Consider the following 14075-nt stretch of genomic DNA (forward strand, 5'->3'; position numbering starts at 1 on the left):
AAATAGAATCATTTGTAAATGAATGTAGGTCTCAAAAAATAGAAATGGAAATGGAAATGAAAATGAAAATGGAAATGGAAACTTACAATCCTATATAGGATTACTTAAAAAAGATAGAAGAATGAGTTTATGTTTTTGAACTATTTTGAATCCCAAAAATGAAAATAAATCATTCGGTCGCAATGAACATGCTGAGTTGTGACATATTGAATGAATTTTCTCATAATTTTATCAGGGTTAAAATCGTCAAAAATTTACAATGTGTAAAATTATCAAAATTTTACTAGGGTAAAATTGGGGTGAGAAAATTATTTAATATGTAGATATTAAAGTTTATCTTAGGAAATAAAAAAAAATTGAATCTGTTTGGATCATACTACAGAGTAGTGGGTAAAAAAGGCCTAGGAAGTACTCGTAATTGGGCCCGATATGAAAAAGGCCCGAAACCCCTCTGTAAGGAGGTGGGATGACAAAACCCTAGTATCATTAACTAGGGTTGCCACCCCCTCTATCCTAGTTAAACTAGGATATCGTTTTTCCAGTGGAAATAAACTTTTACAACTTTTCAAGAGTTCTACCTTCTCTTCCTATAAATAGATTACACCGGTAGAGCTATTAAAACAAATTTTGAGAGATTGTTATTCTGCCCAAAAATAAAGGGAATTTATTCTCAACTTATAAATATATTTTTCAGAATAACAATTTTACCGGTTTCTATTATAGAAGAGAGAATTTTCGTTTTCACTCCAAAAGGAAAACTTTTTCTAGTTCTATGTTTTGATGCAATAGGTTTGAGCCCACACTCGAAGCAATCTGTGGTACGAGAATAGTAGAGAAGATTGTTTGGTTGAAAGCAGAAAAAATCAAGAATAAGCATGATTTTGGTCTAAGCTTTATTGCTCTAAATATCACAAACTGGGTCAATTTTCAAAATTTTAATTTTCCTTTGTGCAAGAAAATCGTTTCCAAACTAGACTTTTACCAATAGTTTACACACTTTAAATTCTTAACCTGAAATGATACAACTTTCAAGTTGATTCATATAAATTTCTTCTTCTAAATCTCCAAGAAATAATTGTTTTAACATCTATTTGATGTATAAAAAGGTTATGTAAAACCTTGTTCAACCAATCCAACTTTGTAATCAAACTACCTAGTTTAAGTTTATTTTAGAAATCCATTTGCAACTAATGGGTCTTGCTCCATAAAGTAAATCAACTAATTTCCAAGTTTGTTTTGTAAAATTAAATTAAGTTTTACTTTAACAACCTCTTTTCAAAAAGAGTTAGAAGAAGAAATTGCTTCAGAATAAGTTGATGAACCAATTTTCACAAAATAAGTGTAAAAAATATTTCTAATAGACCTTTCAGTTCCAAGCCTTTTAAGTCTTCTCAAGTCCTCATATCTACAATCATTTTGTATAACAGGTGCATGAGAAACATCATCAATTTTTAAAGGAAAATATGCTCAAAAGGTCAGTATTTTTATCTCAAGTATAGTATTATGATTAAACACATCACTATTTATAGCAAGAAATATATGTGCAACATTAACTTCAACATAGTTAATAAACATGGAATTGGAATTCATTTTCCTTTTCTTAAGATCAAAAGATATAATTTTTAGACACCTCCACATTTTCTTACATTTTAAGTTAAAAAATAATGTTCAAAACCTAACATGTCTTATTATTATCATTTAAGGAATCTAACACACACAAATACTATGCAAATAATTTTCAAGTATAATTGAATTACCAAATGCACATTTTGGTGAGTGTTTTAATGCCCTAATTTTGTTTTTGTTACATGACAACATATAATAAAAATATCATTATTAACAAGCCACATATATTTCAATTAGATAAGCAGATAGACTAGTATTATCATTAAAAATTTTCAAAATTAAACAACAAAATAATATATGGTTACAAAATCCTTTTCTCACAAAAGTATATATGCTTTTTAGTCATCATGACCTTGTCGTAATCGAAGGAAACTTTAACTATAGCTTTTCCTAATAATCTAAAGAAAACCAAATTGGTTTAAATATTAGGAATATGAAGCACCTCATTTAGGCAAACGTCTTTCTAGATGAAGGTTTGGATAGAACTTTGTGTTAGGTTCCAAGTACATGTGTAAGAGAGATGGTGTATATGACACACTTAAGTACCAAGTCTTTCTTGGCCAGAACTATTCCTAGACATGCACTTTCACATTATTACACTTATTTCTAACAACCAGCTATGGATTTGCAGTACAAAATCATTATTTTTTCTTTTTCATACACATGTTCACATATATATAAACATGCAATTTAAAGTAAATAAATTAAACTTGCATATTCAATCAAATGCGATAACATGGTAAACAAGAAAGTTTTATCATAGTTACAAATGAATATCATATTATTAAAGCCTTAATTTTTTATATAAAAACACAAGGTTTGATCCAACCCATATTAAAGATAAATTTAATATTAATCAAGTCTAGAATAGATTTACATTATTACTATATTAAGAATTTCATTTATCAAACTCCAATTTAAGGCCCACCAATTTTTCAATAATAATAAATAAATCCATGCAAAATAAAATCATAAATTCATGCTTCATTCAAATAATTAATCATAAAATTAACACACTTTACATGCAATGAATATTTTATCTTTCCAAAATTAAATCAATTCTAGTCTTTCAAAATTATTTAGATCTTATCCCTTTTTATACTTGTTGTAGATGCATGGGAATCTCGAACAATAGGAATAACGAAACCATTGCGATATACACAATAAGAAGATAATAAAGTAGATACATAGTACGTTTATGGAAACACGACACAAACAACATCACGACAATAACGATAGCAACGAACATGAGTATATGCAATGCAGACATCATCCAAATATCCTTAAGATTGTTTTGAATCAGAGGTTTAGAAATATCACTATCCTTAAGGATATTTCGTGGATTTGCATATCCCCAAGATTCAACAAAGACTCTGATAGGAAAACAGAGAATAAGAAAGAGTAAAGCAATTAAATACTCAACTAAGATCATATAAGGGAGTTTTTTTAAAGAACAAATGATGTTTTGAAGAAAATGTAAAGTAAAGAAATCTGAATGAATCACTTTGAAGGTTATCATGAATGGTATTTATTGTTGGAAGATCGGGTTCCGAACACGTAGTAGAAAGTAGGCTTAAGGGAAAATCAAAGTTTTAATTTTTTTTTTCAAAAACAAGAGTTTGGTAGTGTTATCTAAAGTAGTATACACTTAATCAAAATCGTACCTTTATGATTCATCTAGGATGAAAACTTTGACCGAGTAGTCTTCTCCACTATCCTCAAGCTCACTTCTATTAAGTGTGGTCTCGCTTCGAGTTAGAAAATTTTTCACAAAATTATCAGTGGGTCAATTTCGTAATTTCTTTAGACTTCTGAGATCAAGTTGTAAATAACAAGAACATCTCTAAAAATTTTCTGAAATAATTTCTTTAAAGAATTTTCTCTTTACAACTTTTCTTGAATTTAAGTGTATGAGAATGATGAACCATATTCTCTTTATAAAAGGAGAATTTACAAAGAGTTCAATTAGGATTAGAATTGATCATCTTAATATTAAATTAATAAAATTTTATTTAGATAAATATTAAATTAAATTAAATATCTCATACTAATATTAAATTAATAAAATACTATCTAGAAAAATATTAAACTAAATTTAATAATCTCATATTAATATTTAGATAAATATTAGATTAAATTTAATATTAAATTTATTAAAATAATATTATCTTTGGAAAAGTTAATTTGAAATCAAGTTACCCCGTAAAGTCCCACTAGGAGTCTAATTTTTCCACTAATTTACCTCCGAAGAACCACCGTCGATCGCGGAATCACTAACATGACACTAAAAACACCCTGAACCGTCGTTGTTTTGCCCGAATGGACCTAGCCGGCTCGGTGCCTCCTTGTGAGGCCGTTGGTGTACTAGCTAGGGTGAGGCTGGTTGTTTGAACGGCTGGACCTATGCCCAGCCTACCTCTTTTCCCTGATTGTCAGGTGCCTATTTGGGTTGGTTGTTGGCATGCCTAACCTAATGAGACTGATGGGGTTAGACGAAACTCCTAGCAGACTGTTCGAATAGCTTGCTGCCAAAGCCAGAGCACCACCGGCCAGACAGTAGCTGGTGCGGCAGTTGGTTTGGCTGTTGTGTAACACCCCAAACTTGGCCTAGACATTATGGCCAAATCTAGCGATGTCACATGATAGGGTGCTTGAAAATTGTGCCATCTCGATAAAACCATTATCCGCTTAAATACTTTTCGTAATCTCTTGTTAGCTTCTAAATCGTGTTACTCATTTAGTCGGTGATTTCAAAATGTTGTACGTTGCGGAAGCTTTTAAAACAATTTAAGTAATCATGTATTTCTTAATAAAACATTTGTTTCTTTTGAAAACCAAGGTTTCCTACAACTAGCAGTTTAAAATTCATAAAGTAAAGAAAACCAAAACCTCAGAACCATACGAAAGTCCTAAAAGTCCAATTTATAACCCAAAATTTAAACCAATGAAAAAAAATAGAAATAAAACCGAGAATCATATTTAAATCCATAACAGTCCAAAACCATGGTCACTGTCGAGTTCTTCGCCGCACTAATCTGTCTAGCTCTGGGGATTACTTGTGCACATTTAAACAAAAGGGTGAGTTTAAGTAAACTCAGTGTGTAATCCCACAGAAAACAAACAATAGCAAGTCACGATTACGCTTAAAAGCAGATCTGGTCAAGTCCTTTTCAAGATCGATAATAGTGGGCCTTAGCCCATCTCAGTACATATCAAATATGTAGTAGGGCTTTAGCCCATCACAATATCAGTGGCAGTCATGCAATATTCAGAATCAAAGTCCTACCTAACCAGCCTCTACACACCATCTCCATCCAACCCTACACTCCCTGTGGAGTTAAATCAACCCACCTATCCCTACACTCCAGGTAGTACCGAATGCGGTACAAAACAGTAATTTGCAACTGAGCTACTAGTATATTAGGCTTAAGAGCCTTTCAGTACACTTCCTCCAAATAATATCAACCCAACCCAATGCAATGCAACATACAATGAAATGTCATGCTATCATAGGTTTGTCAAACACACATGCAGTTTGGTATACATGCTTGTATATAACATGCTCAGTAGTGCTTACACACAACTAATATCGCACAGTTAAGGGTCTAAGTAGTGCTTACTGACCCTACGGAAGGTTCACAGTCGACTTGGCTGACCCGTGCAATCTTAACAGTCATATCAGTAAAAATGGGCTCACACGCCCATGTGGCCTGCCCTGTGGGCCCATACGCCCATGTGGCCCACACGACCCAACTTTGCCTTGGCCGTGTGATCCCCAAAATCCCACATGCCCGTGTGGTTTATCGGTGTGGACCCGCACACCCGTGTGGCCCATGCGACCCAGTTCAGTCTAGCACGTGTGTCGCACACGGCCTGCCTAGCCATCACATGGCTATGTCATGTGCTCATGGCCTAGCCTCGTTGAACACATGCCCGTGTCCATCACATGGCCTACCACACGGGCGTGTGGCATCGACAGTGAGGTTTTCGGCTTTCGTTGAAACCTCTTTTTCTGTGCAATTGAATACACACCTGGTTTTGATTGAAGCTAAGATGAACCCCCAGCCTTTCAGAACCTACCAAACAACATATCAACACCCAAAACTCGATTAATTCCTATTATAGAAGCCATTCTTACCAAAATCCCAAACGAATAACTTGAAAACTACGTCAAACGACGATTCGAAGTCTTACCGAGATGGATACAATAACCAGCAGTCACCACACACTGGAAAACCCATTTAAAACCTTCGTGCAGCACCAAAACGTGAGTAAAATGAACCTTCCATTAATCGCTTAACCAACGACAGAACTAACGAAAATCCCATTTACAAAACAAGGAAAGACAACCGCAGTACATCAGAAACGGATTGAACAAGGGAATAAAATAAGAAAAGGGGAAATCAAATGGAAAATCGGCAGCAAGTGGGGAAAAGAAATGGAAGAGAGAAAGGGAAAAGGAAGAGGGAAAAATTCGTCAGAAAACTTGGGAGAATAAGTAAAGGGAGAGCCGAATGCAACAACCAACAACAATAGGACAACTCGATAACTCCCCAATCCTTTATTTTTCTCCCTACATCCCTACATCCCCACTACTCACAACCACTACAGAATTTCGGCCAAACCAAAACTCCTTCAGTTCACAGAGGAAGAGTAAAAATATATGCTCATGCACACACAAGGATTTGAACACAAAACCTCCAGCATATTAACACTCCACCTAACCACCAGACCAACAGACTCATTCTATTATAAGATTATCAACAATTAAATAAAAGCCTATTGACCAAAGATAGGGCTTTATTCATAAAAATACCAAAATTTACCCAAGTCATGACTTGAACTTGGAACCTCCTACACACACCTAGAACACTTAATCACTGAAGCAAATACACAGATGTATCACACATTTGCAAAAAATAAAAATTTAAATTTTGGGGCGTTACATGTTGTCGGTTCAGTCTAGGCCAGTGACGACCTGACTGGTCCGATCCAGCCATTGATTGGACTGTCGACCCTATTTTACACACCGGGCCTAGTTCAACTAGTTTTAGGTTTCGATCTCGATTTTTTATTCTCAGTTCTAATTTTCGATATTAGGTCCAATTTTCATGTTCAATTACCTATTGGACTAATTGTTTGACTTGAAAATTAATTTTCAAAAATATTATATTTATTGTAATTAATTTTATTAATTTAATTTTACTTAATCAAAATTAATTTTCCCAAAAATCACTACGATTTTCAATTAATCAAATTATCTAGTTGAACAATTCTCACGACCGCCTAATTTAATTTCACATCGAATAAATTAACGCAATTAAATTATTTCCAAAATCGTAGAATTTTCTTTCGATTCAAATGCAATCCGATCGAGCTTTTATTGAGCTAGCGAAGAGACTAATTGGACCTATAAAATTAGACTTGAGTAATTACAATTATGTCCAGAAGTGTCTTTATAATAATTCATACCTTACTTAATCACAAAGTCAGTCCATAAGAAGTACCATGATTCAAATGCAGTCTATAATGATGAAGTAGTTGTTAAAGCAATATTATCAACATTGGACAAATCAACTGATTGAATCGAAAATTAGATGTTCAACTAGCGACATATAATTAGAAATACCCTGAATTAATTTGAATTGGTAAAAAATTGAAAACTAAGAATTAAAATAGGTTAAAATAAAAATAATAAATTTTAAAAAATATTTTTAACAAAAAACTTGGATTATTTTTAACAATTGTTTCAATCCGTTAAACTGAAAATCAAACGTTGAACTAGTTACAAAAGCGAGTGATTTTTTTTCTTTAGTTAACTTTTGTGAGTTTTGTTTCTAAAAGAATATTTAAAAAACATTAAATTATTTTTACATTTTATTTTTGTTAACTTGTATTATTATTTGTAACATTTTGCTATTTATCTGAGTTAGTATCTTTTAATTAATGACACCAATTTGATTAAATGTTTTAATAAAAGTATAAGCATATATGGTTAAATTATGATTTTCTTCCATGTACTCAAGGCAAAGTCAAAAAGTTTTTAGGGCGTAATTAAATTATATATTTTTATGAGAGATAAAATATAATTTTATCATTTTAATAGTTTATATTTTTATAATTTTTTAAAGAACTATATTAACATCTTATAATTTTGAGGTTAAAATGTAATTTTATTATGTTCTAACTTAAAATTTTATAAATTTTAGAAGGTCAAAAGTTGAATTTCCCTTTTAGGAGAGTCAGAAACTCTTGCCAACCTTCTTTGACATCGTTGTACTATACTTGGAGTTTTTAATCTGACATAATTTAATTACATTCAACATTCGACTTAATTCAAATCATTACAGCCATTAAAGATTTTCTTTAGGTGAAATAGAATTTTACTAAAAAAATTTATTTCTAAAGAAAAATATAGTTAGGTTAAACTTTGTTTTAAAAATAACAAATCAATGAAAATTAACTATTTTGATTACATGATTTTAGTTTTAAACTACAATTATTTAAAATTGAATCAATTCTATTTTTTATCTAATATATAATTAATTTTAATTTGTTATGATATAAAATAAATATATTATATTAAAATAGTGAAAATAGTTTAAAAGCTCTTAAAATTATTTTTATTAAAAATATTTATGAAAACACTTTAAAATTTTATTAAATAATATTCAAAAGCTATAAACAAAACTCATATTTATCAAATTAAGTCTAAAAATCAAAACAAAAAATTAATATATATATATATTAAAAAAAAAACAAAACTAAACCAAACCGAATTACTAATGGCTCGAATGGCTCAAAAACTCTAAAAAAACTTGACCGAACCAAACCGATATAACCCCTACCTACACTTAATAACCCAACATTTATTTAGAATCTGATGTGCAAAATTGAGTGTCGATTTTGGTTGATGCTTTGTATATTTATAAGCAAAAATAAATAGAATTCCCCAACTACCGTTTTGGTAATCAAATACATGAATTGTGTGTTGCATAAAAACAGTTGTGTTATATCATGCGTTGATATATACAAGTCAATGCCATCAGCCGAGAGCACTCACAGCCATCTAATTGCTATTGGGTCCTCACAAAAGGTGAAGAAAGAAAACAACCTAGTGCCTGCCTCGCTCAAACACACTACTTTTTTAAAAAAGAAAACAAAAACGTGGAGTGAAAATGAAACCTTGTTACTACCAAATATCAAAGAAAGAGGAACTAGTGATTTATCAATAACCCAAACATCTCACTGATTTTTCTCGAAACATTTTATCTTATTGTCCGTAATAATGTAAAGATACAATTGTTCCATACAGCATCAGTTTCCCAACTCATACTCAATGCTCTCAGCTTACATGGTTTTAATGATCAAAGGAACCCCTAACACCCTCAAGGCTTTCTCCTAATGATAACCTGCAAAATAAACAAACAAATAAATATAAACATATTACTCAGCTTGGGGACCTTCCAGAATGTTATGATGAAATTATATTAGAAACCCCTCCTTTGGTCAAAGGCATACCATGATATCAACAAGATAAGCTAGAGCAGCATCTCAAAAGGAAAATAAGCTCCTCAGAAATGGTGCCACCTTGAAAGCAGCAATATAATTAGACCCAATATAGGGCACAGGGAAGAAACTATCCTGTCAATAACCCAGTTTTGTTTTCTCTTTCATTCTAGATACCGTATTTGATATTGTGGGGGAATGTTGGGGGAACATCTATCTAGGGGTTTAGACAGTTTCAAATCAGATGGCATGTAGTTTCCTTCTGTAGGCTAATGAATTATAAGGTTTTAACAAGATTATAGTGAGAAAACTCGCCAATAAAATATGTAAATTATCTAAATGAATATTAAGACTTTGAGTCATCAATCATTTATAAGCTATGATGAAAGCAAATTCGTTTTACTTGCCCTTACAATATAAACTCTTCTCATCTATGAACTAGTAACACATCTGAGAAATTATATCAATTGATACAACTGTTGAAGGGATTTACTTACTATCCTGTCTCCAAGCCCCAAGATTCATTGTCAAACATCCTAACTTAATATGCTCCTTCTAAAAGGTCGAATCATCCTGTGTGTAACATTATTACACTCCCTTTCTCACTAGATAAAAATTACCGAAGCTCATCAAAAAACCCAAAATCAACAGCAGAAACAGACATGGAAAACTAAAAACTGTATGCTAGGTGCCTTAGCCACAATTCAGAGAGAAACATTCCTTAGAAATGTTGATCAAGATAAGCCAAAAATAAAAATGGCTGTCACTATAAGTACTGATGTGGTGCAGTCTCAAGCACATCAGGGACATGTACAAAAAAGTTGTCAAAAAATGACAATGAAGAGCACTCTCAGGTTTCCTTTCACCTCATTGATATTAACGGAATGGTAGCACCTCTTGAGGAAGTGAGAGGAAAAAAGACTGAAAAGGTATCTCTAATTTATTCCTTTTATTTTCATCTCAGGAGTAAAAAATGGAGGTAATGCAAATGCTCTGTTAAGGTTTTTTATGACAGTAGAAACTGAATGCTTTAATGAGGCTAGTTATATAGCAGCCAAAAAATGTTTGATGATGTTCTGCCAAGAGACTGCAAATCAGTAAATTTGCAATAGATTCAATGCTTAACATCATTTAGCCCAAGGATTCAGAAGTCACTTACCAAAGAAAGTGTGCTGAGTAGCAATTACAGCCCAAACTAAAAGACACTAACCTATGAACTAGACACTAGTGGTGGTTTGCTTGTGTATACAGTCTGCATCACAAAAATACTTCTATTATGAAAAAGGAACAGCCTCTATGACTCTTGACAGAGAAGGGGGGAGGACCAGAGCATTGTCATCACAATATTTTTTATACAAGACAAATTGCACAAATTGGAAAAAAAAAAGGGTGAAATAAGAGGATTTGAATCAAGCAACAGTTTGTCTACAACAACCTTAAATCTGATAAAGAGACTCAGCTGCATGTAAAATGTCCACGTTGCAGCGATTAGTTCATTCCAACAAAATGCATCTTCCGAGTGAAGGGACTTCAATTTATTATATTCATAAACAAAAGGTCCAAGGATCCTATGTCACATCCTAAAAGCCCCAAAAATACTGATCACACAACCTATAAGAATTAAGCCGAATGAACCAAGTTCAATTACCTAATTGCATTTAGTTAAATAGGTGGAAACCAATGAGCCCTATAAAACAACCACTCTTAACCATATTTTTAACCTCCTTAAAAACTGATATCACTTTCATAAAGATCATGTGATGATGAGCACATACCCCAAACTAATTCATCTACACTTCGGTAGGTAGATCTGCCATACCCTAGCCCTGCAGTCATATCTCAATTACCCTAATTTTCCTTCAGAATCATACAAATCCATGAAAATATCAGTATTCACACCTCCTTTTATATACTCCACGAGGCTTACATTCATATGGTAGGCACACACAATCGTTGATTCTATTTGCTAGAACAGAAATCATCAGGTTTGGGGTATTAATTTTGATTCACTAATTAAGGCTTAGGTAGCCTTTTTTTTATTTCTTTCCTTCGGTTTTGGTGCACTTCTATTTCAGTTTATTTATCTTCTTTCTAGAATAGGTTTCCTATTTATGCAATAAAGACTGGTCCTTATTTAAAAGGGTGTATCAAATAATAAAAACTAAGTAGATTTTCTACCAAAAACCCTAAAGAAATCTGGGTCTCTGTCTAACAAGTACTAAGGTTTCAGTCCCCCATTGATGAGCTGAACTATCAATTCCAAACCCATGAATGTAACAATTTGGAATCAAGAGCCTATGATCCTCGGCAATGGCAAAACAATGGTCAGCAAATTGGCGAGCAGAAATATGCAAGGAACTTGGGCACATTCGAACAAAGACAGAATAGATGCTAGATTGTAGTTGCAGCATGTTGACGAAATTATGGCTGAAACCAAAACAAAAGTGTTCGATCAAATGCATGAAGGAATAGATAAACTGATTGCAGATAAAAAGGTTAGTTACTCTATGGTAGATGAACAAAACCAAACCATGGTGACCTCTACTAATCTCTCTTTCTTATCCTATGCATCATACCCTCCTAAACCTATCTCGACAAAAACCATTGCAATCACAAACGACTTCACTTGCTTGTCTTATTCATTAACTCCACCTAAATTAATATCCAACAACCCATTCCTTTTCTTTCAATCCTATTAAAAAAAAAAAAAAAAACTCCAACTCAATATTGTTAAAGCTTAATGGGTCTAAACTTGCTACGTTATTTTTGAAAAATTTGAATGCTGGTGAGAAGTTTGTAGAGATTAATCTAACGAAGTGAATAGATGAGAATAAGTTTGTAAAGGTTCAAGACATCTATGGAATAGACCTCTCACTAAGTTTATCTTGACTTCGAGCCTAAGGACAATATCTTTCTCCAGGATGGGAGTAACGTTATGGGCAGAACTTACGTTAGAAAACACCATTAATTTTGATTTTCTAGTTAAGGCTTAGCTTGCGACTGTATTTCTTTTCTTAGGTTTTGTTGGGCTTTTATTTCATTTGATTTCTTTCCTTTCTAGAATAGGTTTCCTTTTTATGTAATAAAGACTAGTCCTTATTTAAAGGGATCTATGGCATAACAAAACCTAAGCAGAATTTCTATCACAAACCCTAAGGAGATCCATGTCTCTCTCTAACGTGTCCTATCTCCCTTTGATGAACTGAACTATAAATCCCAAACCCCGGAACATAACATCAACCTTGTTCAAACACTCTTACCATAATATCAATTCCAAGGGATTAAAGATTGATAAGAGCTATTATTGTTATAGACCACACCTCAAATACTGTTCCACAGAAAAGATAAATGTTAAAATGAGGGGTTAGAGTAAAATATCGAACAACCTGTGGTGCATAATACATTCATTCTCCACGAGATTAAGACAGATAAAGAGATATAATTGTTATAGACCTAGCCTCAAATGCTGCTCCAAAAAACGATAAAGTCCAAATGAGGGGGTAAGAGTAATCGGAAAGATGTGATGCATCATGCATTTATGCTCCAAAGTCCATCCCTCACAGTTTAAGATATGTTGAATAAAAGCATGATTATTGCACAACATCAAACGGAAAAGACATGATGAATCCAGAAAACCTATGAAACTTACTTATACATACAGTACTTGAATTCTTGGCTCCTTATATAATCTTTCTCTCCTTCTTCGAGCTACAATATAAAAATCCGAAAAGAAGAAACCATTAAACCAGATGATATAAACAGATGCAGTAGACCACCACAACAACGAGGGATTTTACATACCGGATCACTTTCATATATAAGCTCGTAACAAGCAGGAGAAAGGCACTTTAAGGCACAATTCTCCTTTGCTATTGATGAAGACTTGCAGTGCCCACCCCACAGTCCACTGATTTCACCATAAAAAAGAATAAAATATAATATTACACCAAGAAAAGAAATCTTGAAATTAATACATTGTGTTAAGCATCAAAACCCAAAGTTTCCTTATCCAATAATCTTTTTCACCAAAAATAAAAATGTTAGAGGAAAAATGAAAGTTGAATTGAGAAAATGGTATAAAAACTGAAATAAATTCCACTGAAGTACCCAAGATTCAATCAAATATTAAGAACCCAGATTTGTTACAATTCAAATAAGAAAAAAGAAACCCTAATCGAAGACAAACAGTGAATATAAAAGAAAATTAAAGAAACCCAAAATTAAAAGGAGAAATGGGAAATACCCACCTGTCGATATCAGCATAACATTCACTCTTCTTTTTCTTAATCTCAGAATCCTGTGAAATACCGTTAAAACAACCCATTAGAAAAACAAATACAATAAAAGAGTTTCGAAATAAAAAACTGAAAAAATAAATTTATAAAGATAGAAAAAGTCGGCATGTACTGTGATCGGATTTCGAGATTTGGCAAGGACTAACGGAAGGAAATATGAAGAAGGCAATAGAATTAACAATAAAACAAGGTAACACAAATTAGTTTTGGACATTGATTTTTGTTTCTCTGTAGTTACACAAGCAGAGGAACTTGGAAGGTGATTCCTTTTGTGAACCGTCTCACCGTTACTCGAACTGACTTCGGAAGGAGGGCACTTTAATATCGTTTGTGCCCATCCACGACACCGAATCGGGTGGGGTTAGAAGACTTAAAGCAGGTATTTATTTTCATTGGGGTGTGTTGAAATTTTCTTTTCTTGAGTTACAATATTTAATTTTATTATCATCATTATTTTTATATTAATCGTATTAAAAATATAAATTAGTATCTTTTCATTACAGATTTTGAATGCATAATGAATAAAATATTAAGATGTGTTACAAACATTAATAAAATAAATTTAAAATTTAAAAAATTAGAATTATGCATATAATGGATTTGACCAGATTTATTTGAACCTAGATAAATGATTGTATAATTATT

At 32.4% G+C, this 14075-nt stretch overlaps 1 protein-coding gene across 1 annotated transcript; it reads right to left on the reverse strand.

The window, feature by feature from the left end:
* Positions 1–8878: 8878 nt before the first annotated feature.
* On the reverse strand, positions 8879–13812 carry LOC108461254 (uncharacterized). The gene is made up of 5 exons (XM_017761037.2): positions 13543–13812; positions 13383–13432; positions 12937–13042; positions 12785–12843; positions 8879–9038 (listed from the first exon to the last, which is right to left on the reverse strand). The coding sequence occupies exons 1-5, from the start codon at positions 13642–13644 to the stop codon at positions 8987–8989; spliced, it is 369 nt and encodes a 122-aa protein (XP_017616526.1). The 5' UTR covers positions 13645–13812; the 3' UTR covers positions 8879–8986.
* Positions 13813–14075: the final 263 nt, after the last annotated feature.

Source organism: Gossypium arboreum, chromosome 13 (assembly GCF_025698485.1).
Source record: "Gossypium arboreum isolate Shixiya-1 chromosome 13, ASM2569848v2, whole genome shotgun sequence".
In the NCBI taxonomy this organism is placed as follows: Eukaryota; Viridiplantae; Streptophyta; class Magnoliopsida; order Malvales; family Malvaceae; genus Gossypium; species Gossypium arboreum.